The sequence below is a fragment of the Balearica regulorum genome, chromosome 17 (assembly GCF_011004875.1).
Source record: "Balearica regulorum gibbericeps isolate bBalReg1 chromosome 17, bBalReg1.pri, whole genome shotgun sequence".
In the NCBI taxonomy this organism is placed as follows: domain Eukaryota; kingdom Metazoa; phylum Chordata; class Aves; order Gruiformes; family Gruidae; genus Balearica; species Balearica regulorum.
In genome coordinates, this window is record NC_046200.1 from 1,730,449 (window position 1) to 1,750,550 (window position 20,102).

Consider the following 20,102-nt stretch of genomic DNA (forward strand, 5'->3'; position numbering starts at 1 on the left):
GGGTATGTGCCAAATGCCCCCCCAGTTATCACAATGCTTGGCGGGAGGCCCCTACGAAGGCTCTGATGGAGAATACAGAGAGGAGGGAGCGGGCACTCCCATGCTCGCAGATGGATGTGAAATCCGTGCTTACTCCTACCAACCTGGGACTGGCTCCAGCTGCTGACTTTGGCAGTTCTGGTCCCCATAGCACAAGGAAGAGCTGGGCTCTGGCAGAGCCTCAGGGCAGGCAGCACCCTCCCCGGCAGCACTCCTGCTGCCCCCCCGCCTGCACCCCCAGGCAGGGCAGAACCTCACAGGTCCCCTCTGCACACCCACACCAAGGACGTGTGGCTGCTGCCACAAACCCTCACTCAGCTGGGAACATTGCCCACCTCCACGCTGGCAGGGAGGAGAGCAGGATGAGCGGAGGCTGGAGGAAACCTCCGGAGGTGGCCAGAGCCTTCCTGGGAAGGAGAGCTTGCATCCACCGCGCGTGCATCCCACCACAGTTCAGATCACTGGCAGGGCTCAGCTCAGCCACCGTCCTTCTCCGTGTCCCAGCTGCACCTCCATCACACCCACACACAAACCAGAGGCTGGCAAGACAAGGCTGGAAGTTTGCAGGCAGAAGGGTCCCAGGCTGCAGGATCCCGCAGGATCCCACTGCCCTGCCCCAGGGAGGAGGTGGAAGCCAAAGCAGGGACAGCACAAGCTCTGCTGCTCTGTGAAGGACCTGGGCAGCTCAGCAGGACGGTAACGGGAGGAGTTGGTCAGCTGGTCTATTGAAACCACCGCTTTTAATTATGATTTTAACCAGCAAATCAAAGTTTTTATTCTGTTCTTTTCCTCCGTACTCCTCCAGCTGACTCCAAGGAAAGCAGCTAATGAGGATCAGCCCCAGACATGTTGTTTTGAAGCGAAGTTTCTTCATGCTGAATTTGGCATTTCTTTGTGCTAACCAGGAGAAACTACAGACACATTTAAGCGGTTAGAGAGTCAACACACTTCCAGATACTCACATTGATTACACTGTATTAGAAAACGGTAAATTATTTATCAGGCTTTCTGACTTGTGATTAGCGTAAAGCCGTTCCTGGATGCAAATTGGAATTGTAATTAGACATGTAGAAACCCAGCATCTGAAACCTGTTTTTATTGAAGCAGTGTAAGGTACTTTTTTCCTTTTGTATCCAGCATAATTATCAAAGAACACTTTGCACATAAAACCCCATCAATTTATTAAAACCAGAGACAGTTTTACATCTGATCAGTGAACTAAAGCTGGTCATCACGATGCCTGGATTTTAGCGCTAGTACGTCTCAACTTCTCATACTTGATTTTTTTCTGATTCCTGCACTGGAAGAGGAAGGCAAGCTCCTCCACCTCTGCCAATTTATTACTCAGCTTTGAATGAAGCAATTCTTGAACAGAGCTACACTTATAAAAAACCCCAACTAACAACAACAAAAAAAACCCTCAACAAACAGAGCAGTGATAAAAATCTTTCTGGCAGGTACAGAAGAGACCACAACCACTGTCAGCTTATTACTTCAAGATACTCTGGCTGCAGACACTTACCTGCCAATTCCCTTTAGTTCCGTGGTACAAGTTAAATTAAAATTTCACAAGTAAGAACTGCATTTACACTCGTGTAATAAGTTTAAATGCATTTAGGTTTTATAGTCTGCCAATTGCAAGTTATGGTCAGCTTTTGAGGAGGCAGGGGTTTTTTGTTTGGGTTTTTTCTACTTAAATTACTTCAAACTAAAGCCAATTTGTGTTTGCTCTGCCACTGACCCCCCTCCAGCCCCAGTCTCCCCCCGCCCTGGCAGGGGCACGATTTACACACCCAACAAGACGTAGGGTCAAGGTGACATGCTGGTTTCATTCTGTGGTTCATTCCTGGAACAGCTATTACAAGCAGAAACGCCCAGACCGCCTTTGCCTTTAGCCACCCTCCCTACAGGTGAGAGCGGCTGCTGGAACCAGACCTCGAGCACGCGAACAGAAACCAGAGCCTGGCTATGGGACCCCGCTTATCAGCCCAGGCAGATTATGGGGAAGACTGAAAACAGGGATAATTTCACTAGAATTGGGCTGTTTCTTTCATTTTAATTATCCAAGTTTTAATTAGTAGCAGGTAAGAGCTATATTTAAAGGTTTCCTCTCCACCAGGAATTGCAGTTCAGGAAAATGGAGACCTGAGTGTCAAGCCCTGAGCTGCCAAGACACTTTTCACCCAAAAAAGTCAAAGCACTCTGCACATCCACCTTGCCAGCCTCGCTGCCTGCCCTCACAGGATGCCAAGGGAGAAGGGAAGAGACACCACATGCATCCGAAGCAGCAGAACCAAGCAAAATGTCATTATCCGCGCTGGAATCCAGCCAAGACCCTCTCCTCCAGCCCCTTGGGATTAGCACAGCAATTGAGCAAGTAAATTCAAAACAGGATTTTGAGAGCCTGGGTCAAACCTGCTCCAACCTAGCTCAAATGCAAGCAGTTGCTCCCAGGTCCTCATCACAGCCCCCAGTCCCAGTGACACCAGGCCTGAAATTTGCTCCACACCTGTGTCTAGAGGCCCACAGCCACCCAGGAGAGACGTTTCCAGGACCAGGGCACACACAGCTATCGCTCCGAGGACACGGTGCCAAGAGCTCAGTCTTGCCAGAGACAGAAGCTTAACTCTCAGAGAGCGCGTGCAGCACTTCGGTGTTCAAAGACGAGAAGGAGTGCAGGGTCACTCCGGGCGCCCCGATATTGGTCTCCCAGCATTCAAATCCACAGGCACATAAGTCTCGCTTGGCTGCTTCCACGGCCAGCGGGGAGGTGTCTGCCAAGAGGAAGGCAAGAGCAGCCAGTTAGTCAGCTAGGCCACTGCGGGGAGACTGAAACGGGCCATCGCAGGTTTAAACACATGCCCGCTGGAACGGAGCCAACGCCCTGAGGGTCTGGCACACACAAATGAACACACTGAATCACCCCTGTATGAAACACCGCAAACCACGCTGCCAAGCCATCCCACGCTCGTGACGTGGCTTCGCACCCCACCCCAGCCGTATGAGGGCTAGCGTCGTATCCCTCTGCTTTCAAACCTGACCCCTCTGGCAGGGCCACGTGGAACGAGGGAAGGATGCCCAGGGCGAGCAGAGGATTACTGACCTGGTCTCAGCAGGGTGATGCCACAGCCGCCCCCGCCAGCCCCGGTCAGCTTGCTATGCAGGCCGTGAGACGCCGTCACTCGGCACAGCCTGTCCAGGGAGGGATGGCCGACTCCGATCACGTTTAAGTGGTGTTGGTTTATATCAAAGAGTTCCTAAAAGCAACCGCACACACATAAAATGAGCACACATGGTGACAGAAGCTCTTCACAGGAGCTGCCCTGCCTTCCAGCCACCTCATTTCTGCAGGGAGCTTGGCCACCAGCACGTCTCGAGGCCCAGCAGCACAGGGCAGCAAGGTCGAGGCCGGGGTCTGAGCCCTGTGCTGCTCATCTGTCCCTGTCCCCCTCGTGATTTGTGGTGCTGCTGCTCACCACAGTGACAGTGATACAGCTGCTTCTGGACTCAGGGAGGACAGAAAATCCTGGTCACCGCAAGCTGCCCGTTGGCATTTATTTCAGGTGCTAAATCAGAGCTCCCTGATGCCTCCTGACTGCTTCACCTCTCCCCTGTCACACGAATGCTGAGCAGGAGACTGTGCAAGCCCCCTCGCTGGCCGTGGGAAGGGCACTAAGCCAACATCTCTCATTCCTGGCTGTCACCCTGCCCTGCTCTGCAATCCATCCAGCATAACTAAATCCAGGGGACTTCTGACACAGCCAAGTCCAAAACGGCTTTGCTGGAGAGGCAACATGGAGTTACCTCCTCTTGTTTGCATTGTGCAGCACTTCTCCCTCCTCACGGGCAGGGCCTGGGCTGCGAGCCAAGGGGCCTCTCACCAGCACCACGCTGGGAATCTGGCACCCAGAACAAGTTGGGTCGAGAGGGTCCTCCCTTTGAGGGAGAGCAGCGCAAGCCACTCTCCAAGCAGAGCATCCCTGCCACGCTGTCCCAGCCAGCCACAAACCCTGCTGCTCCTGGAGAAAGCTGCCACAGCAGCAAAGTCCAAAGGGCCCAAGTGATGGACAATGCCACACAGAGGTGGGAGTTACAGCTTCTCTCCTCCCAGTAGTAGAGGTGAGGAATTAAGGAAGAGAGGGAAGGGCTTGGCCCACACTCAGAGCGAGCCTGGAGCAGGGCCAGGAACAGATACCCGGCCCCGAAGCACTGCAGTGCCCTCCCAGCCCATCAGCACCATCAGCGGAGGAAGCTCATTCTCAACAACACCTCAACTCTGTCATCTCCCCAGTGTGCAGCGGCTGTTCCCATCACTGTCCCAGAGGGTGTCACAAACAGGGTGCTGGCTGAGATGGGACCCATCCCAGAGAGGCTCCCCAGCAGGAGCCCTGTGCTCCCCCCTCCAGCCGGTGCCACCGAGCACTTCCCCGCCTGCAGCTTGCGGTGAGCCGGGAGGGATGCTGCGCACAGGGAGCGACGGGAGCCATGCTACGGCATGGCAGGTGTCAGTCACATCCCCCTCCCTCAGCTCCGCACAGGTCTCCTGCCAACACCACACAGAAATAATCCCTCTGCCCCCCTCCAGAGCATTTCTGTACTGTGTTTAAACAAATGCAGGGAGATGAATTAGCCAGTCACATGCAGAGCGCGTATATCACAAGTTCTGCGCTGGGTTGGACAGACGTCCATCTAGAGGCCTCTTTATATGCCTGAGTGAGGGCACAGCACTGTCTATGATGATCCAAGACACCTGTCATCTCCTGATCCAAAATCTGCCAGGAATCGGATGACAGCTTATGACACAGACGACTAGTTCGATGGTTCAAATACAATGCTGTCCAGAACTGCACATTTCAGAAACAGCCAAATATATATATATATGCTGCATATAATCAACTGTGCCTCTGTGGGCTCTTCAAGTACAAGCCAAACCAACAGATTCAAGACAGAAACCTGCTCTCTGCAGCAGTGCTTCCTGGGCATTGGAAGATGCCAAAGCAGCCTTGTATACATGTGAGGATCTCAAAGCATGCTTCCAATTAGCCCTCCTCTTCCCAGTCCCCCAATACTTCGGACGCCTGAGCAATGTGGAGAGGAGTTGTCTGAAGTTGTGCTGCCAACAGACTCCAGATCTCCCCCAGCCCTGCCAGCCCAGTCCAACCCAATGGGTACAGAAACCCAGCACCCTCTGGGTGTGAAGGGACCAGAAGGACTTTGCTATGAACCCCATGGGAGACCCTCCCGTGCTTGCTGCAGTCCCAGCACCCACACGCAGCGAGATGGAACACAGCCTGGAGGGAAGAGCAGAAGGCTGTACCCACCATCTGCTGCTGCCAGAGGTCAAGTGGGACAGCAGCTCTGTGTCCCATCCCAGAGTCCTTCCTGCACCCCCAGAGCACAGGCCCAGCTGCGGAGGGGTCAACCTACCAGCGAGAGCAAGGACGAGCAGAGGTCCTCACGGCAGAGACGGTGGCAGGGGTGGGAAACAGATGCCAAAAATGAACTGCACCGCTTGTACCAAATGGTTCTTGACCGTCCAAGTCACTTGGCACCCGGGACCAGGCCAGGTTTGCCTCAGCTGGGACACTGCCACACATCCTTACCTCACGGCTGTATGAATCAGTATTATGGTGCTCTCAGCACTGCAAAAAACTTCTTCCACTTGGAAGCGCGCTTCCCCCCGCCACAGCAGCCTCTCCTACTTTGAGCAAAGCCAAGACAAGCACAGATCTTTGTATGCACCTCATGCATCAATGTCAGGTCAGCTCTGGGCACAACTCTGTTTGTTATCCTCTGGAGCCAGGATGAGCGCAGAGCAATGGGAGCTGGCTCGTAACCAGTCCATCACAAACCAGTGGCTGCTGGGCTCTCTGCTCTTCACTCCAGCCTTGGCAATGACAAAGCTGTTGCTTCAGAGGCAGCGACTGCCAGAACGAGCACGGCTGGCCTGCAGCGCAGGGAGGCAGCGTCTCAGCCTGAACTCGCTCCATGTTTCTTAGCAAGAGGAAACAAAATTTCTCAAGCTACAGGTCCACAAAGCACCAGGCCTACTCCCTCCCTCCCTCCCTCCCTCCGCACTGCTGTGGAGAGACACCAGCTCCTTTCTGTCCTTTGGCTCCAGGAAGGGCATTAAAAGCAGCACACACAGACCATGGCTTCACTCAGAACTGAACATTTCCTGCTATCAAATTTTTTCTTAGACTTAATGTTCTTTAAATGACATTTTGATGTTCAACAGTAACAGTGTCTAAAAATACTGGCGAACAAGCCCCTTACCTCCAGCACAGGGTAATACTCTGGTGATGGATTTGCAGGCATCGCTTCCAGAACACTTTGGCACTCCTGAGAAATTGCATCGATGGAGTCCAGCACCGGGTTCATTATAGCAGGGAACTGAGAAGGGGGGGAAGGCAAGATGTGAGAAGACTGCTCGTCGTTAGTCTTCTAATCCCACTGTGATAAAATCAGCCACACTCTCTCGGAGCCAGACAATTGCTCACCCCATTTGGGGTGGCTCATTCACAGAAAAACCCACTGCACAGCAGGGCAATGGCAAGTTGCTCCCACCTGCAGAAACTGGAGGAAGAGAGGGAAACAGGCCAGAGGAAGGAACTATTCTTCTCCTGGTTGCAAACTGGTGATTTTTGGCAAGCCCTGCTAGTGCTGGAGAGGTGAGATAAACCCCCATTCCCAGGGCAGCTGGGTGTGAGCTAGCAGCAGGTGGGAATGCAGCGACCACAGGAAGGATCTCCCAGAGATCCCCATGAGACCTGCAGTGCCCCACGAGGAGATCTGAGCTTGTGAGGCTTATCTCCCCACCCCGCCCCAGCACACATCTCCATCCCTGCGACCACACAGGCGCTGCACCTTCAGAATCTTCTCCTTGACACCAGCCACCAGGACCTTGGTGCTTCGAGGGACTTTCGTGTTGGTCAGCAAGATCCTCAGCATCGGCACCCTGGAAGCAAGAAGAGACATCTCCTCGCGTCTCTCCTTCACAGTCCCCCGGCAGCTCCCCAGTCCCAGACAGCTACAGTTCCTTCTGCCTCAAAGGCCCACTGGAGCAAGACACCCAAGATAAGGAGCCCCATTAGTTTTAAGAAAGTTAAGCAGGTGCTTAAGTGCTGGCTGGGTTCAGACTTGCTCCTCTTAGATACAAGGAACAACTGTACAAGTGCTATAAATAGGACTGTAACGTATTTACTGAAATCCACGTTTTTCAAGCAAAATTTTTCCTTTGAAATACTATCTGCGAGAGTAGCCAGCAGTAGCCATTAACTGCTAATAGAGCAATTTCATGCACTGTGAAAGATTTTAATGGAGTCAGATTATACTTCACTGGCAGGAGGCAGAGGGAACATGCAGGACCTGGATTTGCCTCTGCAGTTGGGTTTTCACACAGTCCTACCACCAGGTAAGCAAAAAATTCCCCCTCCCCGCAATGTCATTTGCTGCCAGGAGCAGATCCGTTCCTGCTGCCCATAATGCCATGAAATTAATATTGATCCTTTGTGCTGTGTTCATCTAATGTCAGATAATGACCAAACATTTCATTGTTCCTGTCCACCCCAAACCAAGACAACACTCAAGCTACCCACACCCACAGCAAGATCTGGCTAGAGAGCCCTTCCTTCTGCCACGCCGTTAGCGATCTCCCATCAATCTCACACCCTACGAGATCCACCCAATGCCTCTTTTGACATATTCCACCCACCGTATCCAAGTGTTATTTTTAAACTCGAATATTACCTCTTTAATGGTGTGATTTTTCCTGATTGGTATCTCAGGGCTCCACCTAAAGTAAAATACATGCATTGTCTCAGTATACAGCCAGCCGAGAGATAACACAGTGTCGTAAGAGACAGAAGGTCTTTCATCTTTAGAGCCTCACCCAGAGCATATGACAGTAATTGCAAGAAACACCAGCTAAATGAACCATGTTCTCAGACAGCATGAATCTGCCTAACCCTGCTGACTTAATGAGAGAGTCTGGCTGGATGTAGTTAACCCAATGCCTTTCCCCTTTGCTCTCTTCTGCTCTGGGATCACATTAAATATTTTTTAAAAGGCAAAGAGTTTGGCCAGCATTAAATCTTTACCGAAAAAAAAAAAAAAAGAATCAAGCGGCGATTCCCTGGGGCAGAGCCAAGCACGCAGGTTTCAAACTGGACTGAACGTGTGCACTCATGTTAGCAGTCATCCTGCAGCATGGAATTTCATTGTCCAGAAGGAATGTCTCACTTGGCCCCTACTTTTACAGAGGCATTGCGATTAGGTCTCATTAGAAAGATTATTAAAAGTCTCCAAGGACACTTCCAAACCACTTGGAAGTCTCTGCTAATTGAAACTAAATGACAGCTGTCCAACTGCATTTTCTACTGCATTATCCCTGGGACAGGATTAGGCTTCTTTGTTCACGCCAGAATGTTTAAATATCAGTTATTTGCAACAGGGTCTGTGCCCCACGGCACTTGCCTGGGGGATGCCGATTGCTGGTGTTACTGCAGCGAGTTCCCAAGAGCCCAGCTGGCTCCAGTCCCAGCTTACAGATGGGGCAAACCAAGACAGAAAAGGATTCCCTCTACTCGGATCAAAACGAAGGCCTGAATTTGGGAGTTTCTTGTCCCTTTGCTGTACCCCAGTGCAGTGAGGCGACCTGCTCCATCCAGTGTCCCTGCAGCAATCCCAACCAAGCCTTATCATTTGCAGAAATGCAACTTGCGGCATCTGCTCACCACCTTCCCACAGCTGATGCTCTCTGCAGCGGAGAGTGGAAACATGGCTGCTGCCCTGCACCCTGTCAGCCTCTCCTCAGCACCCACATTCAGCACTGGGGAGCAGCAAGCACACACCTACCCCAGGTACCAACAGCATTATCCACACCCGAGGGATTGCCATGGATCACCCGCTCCCCCTGGAAGGCCCAGCTGTTAATCAAAGTCAGCTCTTCTTCTGTCCACCTGAAAGGCAAGAAAACAACTCCAATACACAACCGAAACCAGCACACGCTGAGTGACAGAGAGAAGCACCAGAGGCTGCAGGAGATACAAAAGCAGCAGGAACCATACAAGGCACCCAGTTGCTGTGGGAAGCCTCAGCACCGCGAATCCTCTCTGTGCGCTCTGTTCTTCTGGCAGAGAGCAGGCATCGCTGTTCACAGCGCTTAGCTGGCACTTTTCTGCACAGCACCATGTAGAATGCATCCAGCCCGCAAGGGGAACTGGTGCTGCTCCACGGACAGAGACAGCACAGAGGGTACAACCGCTCCTGCTGCAGGCCAGTGGCGAGGGAGGGAGCGGGCTCAGGGAGAAGCCTAGCCCTGGCCCAGCTAAGATCAAATGTAACTGAATGCAAGTCCTGACTTATCCCCACTGTGCCGACACTGCGTGTTACCACACATCTTGGCCCGAGATCCTGCTCGCCAACAGGCAGAACGGTGTATTTATAGATGCAAAAGGCACAACGTGAGAAAAGAAATAGTGAAAGTTGCATTTCACACATGCAACTTCAGCCTCTAATTGCCAGCTGAGAAGCCTCACAAATTGGGTCAAAAGGTGTACTTAGAACTGCTTTACTACCTCCAGCAAAGACTTTGATTTTTAGGGATTACCTCCTAACACTTCAAGCTGCAATGGGTGCTGGCACTTAGAGCACAGAAGGGAACCAAATGCAGATCCAGACGGTGTCATGCTAAAGACACAAAACCAGGTCCTTCTGTTGTCTTAAGAGCCGTCACATAAATTGGTAAGTGCTTTGAGAGTTTACACGCTGGCACAAAGAGTTTGGTGCTGGGTCAGACTCAGCAAGGATCAAGGCCCCTGACTGAACGTACTAATTAATGGGCTGTGGCAACACAAAAAGCAAATGCAGAGCTGGCACTTACAAAGCAATCGCTGGCTGCAACTTCACCACAATTCCCCCACAGTGATTTCTCCCCCCAGCATCTCTCAAAACCCCACTCCCTGCTCTGGGCCTGCTTCTGCAAGGCACACACCCACACAACCACCTCCAGAACCCACCAGCGTACTTCAAACCCACCCGCTCACTCCACACGGAAGGACTCTCTCAAACCCTGGCACCCCAAGGGAAGCTCAACACCCACAGGGAGCCGGCTAGTCCCCGCCGCACCCTGCCGTAACACACTTGGGCTCACACAGCCACACTAATACACATCTCTGACCCTCCCCTGCCACACAGCGCTGCCAGCTCCGCAGTCCAGACACGCAGCACACGTCCCAAGCTGCCGTCCAAATGGCCTAATGCACAGCGGTATCAGATATACCAGCATCAGTGATGCTCTGCAGAGATCAGAGCTGGTGTTCGGTGCAGCGAGAGCGTCCATTCGACAGGTTTTTCGACTACGGGGCCCAGAATAGGTATTACATGACGGAGCCGAGGCACAAGCAAGGATTTTTGATAAGCATCACACAGTCTTACATGAAATAATGAGAACGGTCACTGACCACTGCTAAGGCAAGGCAGAAATTCTGAGCGCCATCTGCTAGCTGGAAGCTGTTTCCTTTAACTCCCCACTTCCCTGGGCCTCAGCTGAATGTCTTTATCCATCTCCACACACCTTTCATTTCACTTGCCAATATTTAATCTGTGAAGCATTCAGGAAAACAGCTCACACCACCGCTACTCAAAATAGAAGCGCAGTTTGCTGTAAACCACTTGTTTTTAATCCTCTTTGAGAGGCTGCGATTCTTCTCTACACAGGAGTCATTATATCACGCTGTTCTTTTCTTGCGACGTTAAGCAAAAACCTTCTGAAGTCTGACACCCCCATCTCTCACTTACCCCTCTGCATGCCAGCTGGAAGAAAAAAAACAACCCAATGCTGTATTCAAGCTGAAGCTAAGAAGTGTGAGCAGGGAATGAAGACATCCTCACTGCCTGGTTTGGAACTGGCCTTGTATTCCTCATGCCCCGTGACCATTTGGGACATTTGCCTCAGCACGGCGTACAAACTGCTCCGCTCCAAGAACGTGTTTCTGGGTCAGGCTGCAAACTCTGTTTTTGAAGCAGAACACAGTCACCCCCTCTTGCTGTCTCACTTTCAGTCCCACACAAAATCCGCAGAAGCCAACCACAAAAGGTTGCACCTGGCACGGAGCGCACAATAGAAGGTTCTGCCACTCCAGCTGTGATATGCAGCTTTAAACAGAGCCTCCTCAGGCACACAGCAGAGCAGTTTTTCAAGACTGAACTCCAAGGGAAAGCAACCCAAGGGCAGAAGGAAAGAAAATCCCTTTCACCCACCACTGATAAAGGGGAAACTCAAGGCAGGAAATCAGAAGGAAATGTACCACATGCAGAAAAAAAAATTAACGTGAAAATGCAGAAAAAACAGAAAGGATCCTCGACTCCTTGAGGACGCAAAGCAAAACCTGGAAGATGCTCAGGGACAGAGAAGAAACAGATGTTAAAAAAATTCACCACAGTAAGTACATGTTTTATTTTCTTGGCAAAATAAAGATTTTTTTTTTTTTTTAATTAGTATGTATATCTTACACTAGACAAGGGAAATGGTGCAAGTTTTACCAAGTCTCTGCATCCAGTTGCTTTTATCAGGAAAAGCGAATTGTAAACACGCAAGTCAGAGCCCTGGGACAGGGAACACTGCTGCTGGGAATGCAGGACAGCAAGAGAACAGGAGGGGAAAGGAGCTGGGCTCAGGGTGCCGCTGCTGCGGCCACAGCCCAGGAGGCGGCCAGAGAGAACCAGAGAGGTGCCTGTGCCAGAATCTGTGCGGGTCAAAGGAAAGACAGGGGCACAGAGAGCAGAACTGCCCCGGGCCAAGAACCCAAAGCAGGGAGGCCTCCCCAAAGCGTTACCTGGCTGAGGACTCTCCCTCCTTCAGAGGGCATGAGATGGCTCCAAACGCCGTCAGCAGGGCCGCGGCCAAGCAGACAGCATAGGCGGCACTTGAACCCAGCCCAGCTCCCACGGGCAGCTCAGACCACACCAGTATGTCCACACTGGGAACATCTCTGAAACACAAACACGCAACAGGTAACACGATGAGCTTGAATTCCATCTTGAGACAACATTTCAAAGACAAAAGATGTCAATTAGGACGGAACACAGGAAAAGCTAGTTGAAAACTGGCAACATCAGCACATGCACACCCATCCGACACAGCCTGGCTTCACAAGAGCTCAGTTAGCACAGCTGAGCAGCCTTGCTAAGCCATTGTACTAGAACAAAGCCTTGCTGAATTGGATCAGGCTGCTAGCACGGGCACTTAGTAACTAAATACCACTGAGAGACCCATCAAAGATTGTCGTAAACACAGTTTTAGACATATTTCTAAATAAAGCCTAGATATCCCAAATCCCTAACTGCCTAGTTACATCCCACTGGAGGACAAGCTGATGGGGGAAGGTGAAATCCGCACATATTGTGCCCACACGCCCCTTTTCTCCACTGAATGAGTCCGGGTTGCGTTACAGACCCCAACATCAAACCCGAAAGCTTTTCACTGGCTGGTGAGTGACACGAACTATGAACTGACAGTTTCAGAGCAGGCTGGTGACAGCCCCAGTGCCATCACCAAGCAACTCAGAGGCTGCAAAGCAAAACACGATGCAGCTACACATGATAATTCTTTAACCTTTGATTTCTTTGCGATGAATATTGAAGTCGGGTTCTGACTTGGTTTAAAATAGCAAGCAGTCCTGTATCAGGCATTGCTCTGAGCACCTGTCCAGTAACTTACACTGATACCATCAACAGCGTTGGTCAAGTTTAGGAACTGGAACAGCCCTGAGCTGCATTTACCCCAAGTTCTCATATTTTTAGGGAGAGGCAGCCCACAGGAGGGATCAGACTTAGCTCAGACAATGAATTCACAGCTCATTTCTGTAGAGGGTTTTCTAAGCTAAGCCAGCATGAAATGAGCTGCCTGCTGGAGGGAGGGATGTCTGTCTCTGCGTCTCTTGACTGTTCAGGAAGGGTGGGATGAACTGCTCTGACTTAAGCACCTCAAAGCTGGATGCCTAAACAAGAGCAGACGACTCCCAGCCCACCTGCTTGGGGCACCCCACCCACCAAACAGCTCAGCTCTGAAAGTGTCCCCCGAGGTGCTCAGAACCTAAATGAAATGAGGCTCTCTATAATTTCTTATTTTCTCTCAAAGATTTGGTTTCTTCCTGTGACCTTGTAGGAGCAATTAATGGTGAACAACACTCAAGATAGCAGGTTTATTTTGGGGCAGGAAGATAGCCTTACCCATACTTAGCCGAAATAGCCAGGCACATATACAGAAAGGCAAGAGTAGCAAGGCTCTCGGGAGCTGAGGCTCCGGCAGCAATTCCAGCAAACTCTCTCAGTGTATCCAGCTGTTCTATGCTGGGGGACTTAGACTCATCAAAGTCAGCTATGGAAGCAAGCAGGGGAGAATTTAAACACTTAGAAACCAGGGAATTGTTAACTTGAAAGCAGTATTTACACAACAACATCTCCTGTTATAGTAGGCAGAAATAGACTGAGCCAATTTCAGATTTCACCTACTAACCTTCTACCTGAGGATTCATGACAAAATAAAAGCAAAATCTCCACCAGCCACTCTGAAAACCCAGTGTTTCCACATCTGCGCTGTATTACAGCAACTGTCTCCTTGCCTACACTTCCCAGTGCACCCATCCATCACCATGTACAACTTGGCAAGTTACAAACTCTTTATTAAAGAACGTGGATATTCTGACACGCTTCACGCGAGTCCAGACTCCAAACGGCCAGGAGCAGGCATCAACGTAAGAGAAGTTTTGGCCAGTGCTGAGAGAGGTTATCCATGCTCTGACACGGCAGACTTGGTTCTGCTTTCTGCTAAGCAAACAGTGCTCACAAGGATCACAGGACTTAATGCCAGGTCCTCCAGAGGGAAATGGCACAACTGCCATTCAGGCACTCCACCCAGGACAAGATGCTGCAGAAATCCCAGTGAAGGCTGGCGTGGGGCAGAGAGGCAGGAAAACAGGCCCTGTACCCCTGCCTTCCCCAAGAGCCCCCAACTCAGACCAGCTTCAGAGAGGCTCCTTTTTGGCTCCTGCCAGCAATACACCTGGACAGGGCTCCTGTAGGTGTCAGAGCACTGCCCGAGGTACAGCAGCACTAGAACAAGCCCCTGGGAACCTGAAACAGGAGCCCAGAGCCACAGCCAGGCCCAGACACATCAGGCGGGTCCCAAGTGACACACGGGGGAGCTGCAGGTGCCTGAGCCGGGGCTGTGCAGGGACGCGTTAGTTAAGCACGCACCGAGCGCGGTCACAGACGACGCGGCCCCCCGCCTCCACAACACCCTGCGGGGGGCACAAATAACCCCGCGGGGCCCCAGCGCGGCCACGGAGCAGAAGGCGCCGGGCAGCGGCTCCCTCCGCCCGGCACTTGCCTGCAAACCCCCCGCGCAGGGCCTGGAGGCGGGGGGTGTCCCAGCTCCTCACGACACCGACGCCGGGCAGGCGGACGCACACCCGGCCCTCCCCGCAGGGCCGCAGGCGGAGGAAAGTCCTCAGGTCCAGCGCCACGGCCAGGGCCACCTGCGGGCGAGGAGAAGCGGTGTCAGGGGAGGTGCGGGTGGCCGGGCCGGAGCCCCAGGAGCGCCCAGCAGGCTCCTTACCTTGCCGTGCACCACGGCGTGCTCCCCGTGGAGGATGACCTTCCCCGGGGCGGACAGCACCAGGTCCCGGTCCCGCATCTCCCACCGGCCCCGCCGCAGGACGCGGCCTCCCAGGGACCCAGCACCGGCACCTCAGACACCCAACTCTAACCGCGCGGACCGACAGTCCCACTGACCAATAGGAGCCCTGCCTTGCCCCGCCCCCCGCTCTCCAGCCAATAGCCAGGATTCTTTCGGGGGCGGGACCTCGGAAAGGCCAATCGGAATGCGGCGGCGCTGAGTGGTGCGGTGCTGGGGTGACAGCGGGAGTGGGCGAAAGGAGGGACGGTGGCCGCGGAGGGTCAGGGGGCGGCGGCCGGCGGCTACGGTGGCCGAGAGGGATGCTGCGGCGAGCGGCGGCGGCGGGCCGGGGCCTGCGGGGGCCGCTGGGGGCGGCGGGGCGGCGGCAGCGGAGCGGGGCGGACAGGTGAGCGCGGGGATGGGCCGGGGCCGGGCGGGCAGGGCCCGGCGCCCCTTCTCACGGTCGGTCTGTGCCTCCTCAGCCCCGACGGCGGCTCCTCCGACCGCGGTCCCCGCAGCGACCGGGCCCCGAAGATCTACACGAGAACGGGAGACGCAGGTAGTGCCCGGGGGCGGCGGGGAACACACCGAGAGAGCGCGGGGCGGAGCCTGGCCCGACCCCCGCCGCTCCGCTGGGCCGGGCCCGGCCTCTGAGCGCCTCCCCCGGGCCTTTTCCTCAGGCTTCTCCAGCACCTTCACCGGGGAGCGGAGGCCGAAGGGTGACCGGATCTTCGAAGCGCTGGGAGCCACGGACGAACTGAGCTCGGCCATCGGGTAACCGCCTGCCCTGGGACCCGCTACCGGGCGGAGGGGCTGCGGGGGCCCAGCCCCGGCCTGCCAGGGTGGCCGTGCTCCGCGGGGAACTCGCCGCCAGCCCGGGGAGGGGGGCTCTGGCCCTGGGCAGGCCGAGCCCAGGCCCTCCACGCTCAAAGGCCTGGTGACAGCGTCCCGACCCCCTTCCGTGGGGTCTTCTGGGCATCCTCCTCCGCTAAGAGCGGCTCTCCCAGGCCCGTCGCCCAGGGGAGGGCAGGGGATACGCTGTGGACCACGTTTCTCCGGAGGGATGCACAGACAAACAGTCAGGAGTGTCCAAATTGTGTGTTTTTCATATGGAAAAAATGTATATCCAGAATTGTTATTTTTTCTTTTCCAGCTAACTCTGTTGGGGTTTTTTTTCAAACCTAGGCTTGCTGGTGAATTTAGCAGTGAAAAGGGCCACACGTTTGTTGAACAGCTTCACAAAGTGAGTATTAATGATAATCCTCACCCAGTCACTTCATCTATGCTATTGAAATGCATTCTTAAACTCTTTAATTTTAGACACAGTGCTCCCACTGACACACAGGAATTTAATAAATTTAGTATTTAAATAAATGCTTAAGACTCTGGCCCTTGATTACTCTCTAAGAAATAAATTTCTTTAACCAAGAAGGAAACTGGTAGACCAAGTGATTAGTTATGGGCAGGCCAACATATCTCTAGATTTATTCAGACCTGTTACTATACATGGTCACGGACACAAGTCTTGTCACATCGCCTCACACTTGAAATCGTGGGCGTGATGGTGGGAGACAGCTCCCGCCGTGGCCGTCTGTGGGTTTTGCTAATTAGCTTCGCTGCGCACAAGAACTCAGAAGGAGCTAATCAGAGATTTTATAAAGCTTCACCAGACTGCCGCTCGAGTATCCCGGGCCGTGGAGAGATGCCCCTCTTGTAAGCAGATGTGACATCGAGCCAAGCGCTGTCTGCAGCTGTTTGTCACTGTCTTTCTTCCAGAGATTACTGGTTCGGTGTCCTACCAGCACAGGGATTATGTGAGCACTCCCCAGTCTTTCTGCAAAGTCAGCCAGGGTGGTTTAATGTGCCAGTGAAAACAAGTACATGCGCTAATCTGGCTTCTCATAAAGCAATTAGGGAGCACTTACCTGATCCCCCCCTGCCAGCAGGCTGGGGGATGATGAACAACAAGGGTAGGATCTTCTTTAATCAGCACAACCAGCTGTCACCTCCCGGAGCTTGCTGCAGTTGTACCGGAGCATCAAAGGCTGGTTAATGAAAGTGCTTCTTGTTTTTGTCCTGATTGCCACATCTAGGTCCAGTGTATGCTGCAGGATGTGGGCTCCAACATCGCGACGCCTCTCTCCTCAGCCAGGGAGGCTCACTTAAGTAAGCCCCGCAGTTACTTTCCTGGGATAACAGTTCCTGAATCGCTGCTGTGGGAGGCTGTTCCGCTCTGTGGTAGTTAGAGCTGCCCGAGGGCCGCGTGTCGGGCTGCTGAATGAGGTCACGCCTGGTCACACAAGTGCTGCTGCCGCCTGTGTGTGACTCGAGCGCTGTAAGCTGGCCTGACACCCAGGCACAGCTGCCGAGAGGGAGCCAGCCCTGCTCTAGCAGGAGTATCTCTTTGGGATGCTTTCTTAGGACTTGCTGATCCAAGAAATATTAAAGTAGAGCTCTATCTGTAGATTGAATTACGCCTGCATTTCTTTTCGGTGATTCTTCTTTTCCCTCTGTAGAACGAACGTCTTTTAGTGAGAAGCCAGTTCTGGAGCTGGAGCAGTGGATTGACAGTTACTCAGAGCAGCTTCCTCCGCTCAGAGCTTTCATCTTGCCAGTAGGTTCTGCTTATGCCTTTCACTGGAGAAGGCTCGCTTCGTTAGGGTAAACCTGCTCCGCCACTTGCCGCGGGAAAACAGGTTGCGAGGCCGTTATTTGCATGGACAAATACCAAAAGAAAAGCAGGGGGAAGAACCCGGTTGAGTTAAATTTCCACATCCTGCTGCATTCAGGTATCTCTTCCCAGTTGCCTAGCCGTAACGCAGGGTTCAGTTGCATGCGTGTGTGAGATGCGATAAGCTTTGCTGCAGTTACACAATAAGGTGGATGGCTATATCTGTTGTTGGCAGACACTGATGCGCTGTTTCATTGTTGTTTCAGTCAGGAGGTAAAAGCAGCGCTGCTCTGCATTTTTCCCGAGCTGTTTGCCGCAGAGCTGAAAGGTGGTGAGTGTTGGCTGTGGTGTAACGGAATAAAATTGATAAAAGGTGATTGGAACGCTACAGTGAGAGCGAATGGTTGCAGTCGGAGCAATCAACCTTAGCTGTATTGCGCTCGGCTAAAGCTTGAGTCAAGCTTCGTGTGTTTGTATTAGTGAAATTCCAGGAGTGCAGTCAGCAAGAAGCAAGTCTTTCTTCCCCCCCCCCCGAACTGGGTCATCTGAGCTAAGAACTTCAGAAAGGACAGGCGGGTTTATGTTGAGATGCACCTACGTGTTCAGCTCGTATCTGGTTTGCTGAGTGAGTTTTGTAGGCCAGCACCATGGAAGCTGGGGCACTGGCCGGTGTGAGATCTGGTGCAGCTTTTAGCGGCTTAAGATGTTACTGCCCACACCCTGCCTTGTCCCATGTCTCTGTTGGAGATTAAAGCTCCCCTGGTAAGGTCCGGAGGACAAAACTCTCGTCTGTTCGTTCTGTAAATCACTTCCACACCAAGTCTCCTGTGTTAGCCTGAACCTGCGCGTCAGCAGTTCCGAGTTGCTGGAGTTTCCCTACCGAAGCCGCCGATGCGCAGGAAGGTGTTTCTGTGGGTGTGCTCTGCTGCGTGGACAGCAAGGAGATCTTCCAAAAACTAACGTCACAGTCAGTGGTTTCTTGTCCAAAGCAAGCTAGAAAGAGGGCTGTACAGCAGTCAGGAGGCAAGAGCAGCTCTGTTCCCTCAACAGAAGGGTCCCTGCTTACCTGCAGAAAAGGACAGTGATCCTTCAGGGTATTAGTACCTGCTAACTGCTCCCACTGTTTGGTGATACCCGCTGATGAGTAGCTGTTAGAGGAATGGAGCTGCAGTCCTCCAGAGTGGTTACAAAAATTAGTTGCATCATGTAGCGGATCACCACGGATTCGTCTTGGGGAAGTAACCAGGGGTCACACTGTGCTGGGGGAGTCGCAGGGGACTCCAGGGGACGCTGGGGTGTGAAGGTCGGCACTCTGGCAAATGACAGTCCTTTGTGCATTTAGAGCTAGAAAGTTAAATACACTAAAATTTCCCTTTTCTTCTTCTAGCGTGATTCCTTTAGTACAAGCAGGGGAAGCAGATCCAAACGTGGCCAAATACTTAAACAGGTAAAAAAAAAAAAAAACCAAACCCTTACTCTGTACAACCGAAGTGCGGCTGGTGTTCCTTAGTCCTGGGATAAAACTGTGGGGTTTTACCTCTCGGAAAGCTGCTTTTCTAGAACAAGATCTTTCAAGTTTCAACAAGAAGCTTGTTAAAAGGTATTCTTGCAAGGCCTGTGTGTTTGCAGACACTGCTGGGGTGCTGAGGGAGCAGTCAGCTTTCTTACTGAAGGCCGTTTTGGAAATCTCTTGTCGTGTGGGCTCTCTTTGCCTTCCGGCACCTGCAGTTCTCGTGCTGTAATCAAACGTGCTTTGCTGGTTTCACTGGTTTTCCCTCGGTTTCCAGGCTGAGTGACTATCTCTTCGTTTTGGCACGTTATGCTGCAATGAAGGAAGGGAATGAAGAGAAAATATATGTAAAGCCTGAGCCATAACAGGGAGCTGAAATGTTTGTTTCCTTGATCGTGGGAAGCTAAATCCAGCGGACTGCTTTCCCCCATCAAGGAAGGGAAAGAGAACAAGCCTGGATTGGAAACGTGAGCTGCCAAGAACTTCAATTTAAATAACTAGGACCTTGTTCACAAGTGCTGTAAGAGCACAGCTGGTCTGTTCACGGGGCCTTGTCCCAGTATCCCTCGTATAACCCTGCGGCGATGGCATCGGAGTTCCTGTTTGCCCTGAGCTGGAGCTGAGGCAGGAGACTTCAGAGAACTACAGCTGATTTCTAGAGATGTCTTAATTTCCCTGGGCAGCAGCAGGTGCTGTGGAAAGGCTTTGGCAGGACTCTGAGGAATGAAGAGGAGAAAACAATCAGCTTCTCTTTGTAAGTCATAATGCTTGTACAGAACAGCAACTGCGTAGAGATTCGGGAACTCTGTCCACAAGCTTTGGAATAATAAATGTGATTTACTTGTACCAAAGGGCCCTTAACTGTCATACTTTAATACTGAGCCCAGTGTGCTTTTCTTTTTTAAGTTGCTTTCAATCCATCAGCCCTGGCTGAAGCTGAGCTGGGTAGATTTACAGGAATGCACTGCGAATTCTTTGGCCCTGGCTGCCTCTCTTTGTGCCTGTGAAGGATGTCTCTGTGCTGACAATCCAGTGCATCCTCTGCCAGGACCGGGGCTCACTGGGGTGGGGGGGATTAAAGGAGGAAGGGCCGAATCCTGCATGTCGTGTGCAGGCAAGCTGTGTTTAGGTAGCTGGGGTTTACTCCACGTGGAGCCGCCCCTCCGAGGGCACAGCCCCCTCCGAGTTTGGTCACAGCATCC

At 52.6% G+C, this 20,102-nt stretch overlaps 2 protein-coding genes across 2 annotated transcripts; one reads left to right on the top strand and one right to left on the bottom strand.

Annotated features, from left to right (window-relative positions):
• Nucleotides 1–1,117: 1,117 nt before the first annotated feature.
• Nucleotides 1,118–14,840, bottom strand: MVK (mevalonate kinase). The gene is made up of 10 exons (XM_075769403.1): nt 14,660–14,840; nt 14,432–14,579; nt 13,273–13,420; nt 11,877–12,032; nt 8,896–8,999; nt 7,789–7,834; nt 6,907–6,997; nt 6,316–6,432; nt 3,143–3,296; nt 1,118–2,813 (listed from the first exon to the last, which is right to left on the bottom strand). The coding sequence occupies exons 1-10, from the start codon at nt 14,735–14,737 to the stop codon at nt 2,662–2,664; spliced, it is 1,194 nt and encodes a 397-aa protein (XP_075625518.1). The 5' UTR covers nt 14,738–14,840; the 3' UTR covers nt 1,118–2,661.
• Nucleotides 14,841–14,967: 127 nt separating this feature from the next.
• On the top strand, nt 14,968–19,771 carry MMAB (metabolism of cobalamin associated B). The gene is made up of 9 exons (XM_075769407.1): nt 14,968–15,125; nt 15,202–15,278; nt 15,400–15,493; nt 15,905–15,962; nt 16,813–16,885; nt 17,236–17,333; nt 17,657–17,721; nt 18,778–18,837; nt 19,178–19,771. Exons 1-9 carry the CDS (start codon nt 15,040–15,042, stop codon nt 19,263–19,265), a joined length of 699 nt encoding a protein of 232 aa, XP_075625522.1. The 5' UTR covers nt 14,968–15,039; the 3' UTR covers nt 19,266–19,771.
• The last annotated feature ends 331 nt before the right edge of the window (nt 19,772–20,102 follow it).

Bases quoted from the DNA above. Each gene is read 5' to 3' on its own strand.
- MMAB (XM_075769407.1), top strand. From the start codon at position 15,040: ATGCTGCGGCGAGCGGCGGCGGCGGGCCGGGGCCTGCGGGGGCCGCTG. The intron at 15,963-16,812 runs GTGAGTATTAAT...TGCCACATCTAG, and splicing joins TTGTTGAACAGCTTCACAAA to GTCCAGTGTATGCTGCAGGA. The intron at 18,838-19,177 runs GTAAAAAAAAAA...CTCGGTTTCCAG, and splicing joins GTGGCCAAATACTTAAACAG to GCTGAGTGACTATCTCTTCG.
- MVK (XM_075769403.1), bottom strand. From the start codon at position 14,737: ATGCGGGACCGGGACCTGGTGCTGTCCGCCCCGGGGAAGGTCATCCTC. The intron at 14,580-14,659 runs GTAAGGAGCCTG...CCTCGCCCGCAG, and splicing joins ACGCCGTGGTGCACGGCAAG to GTGGCCCTGGCCGTGGCGCT. The intron at 3,297-6,315 runs GTAAGGGGCTTG...GGTTGCTTTTAG, and splicing joins AGTATTACCCTGTGCTGGAG to GAACTCTTTGATATAAACCA.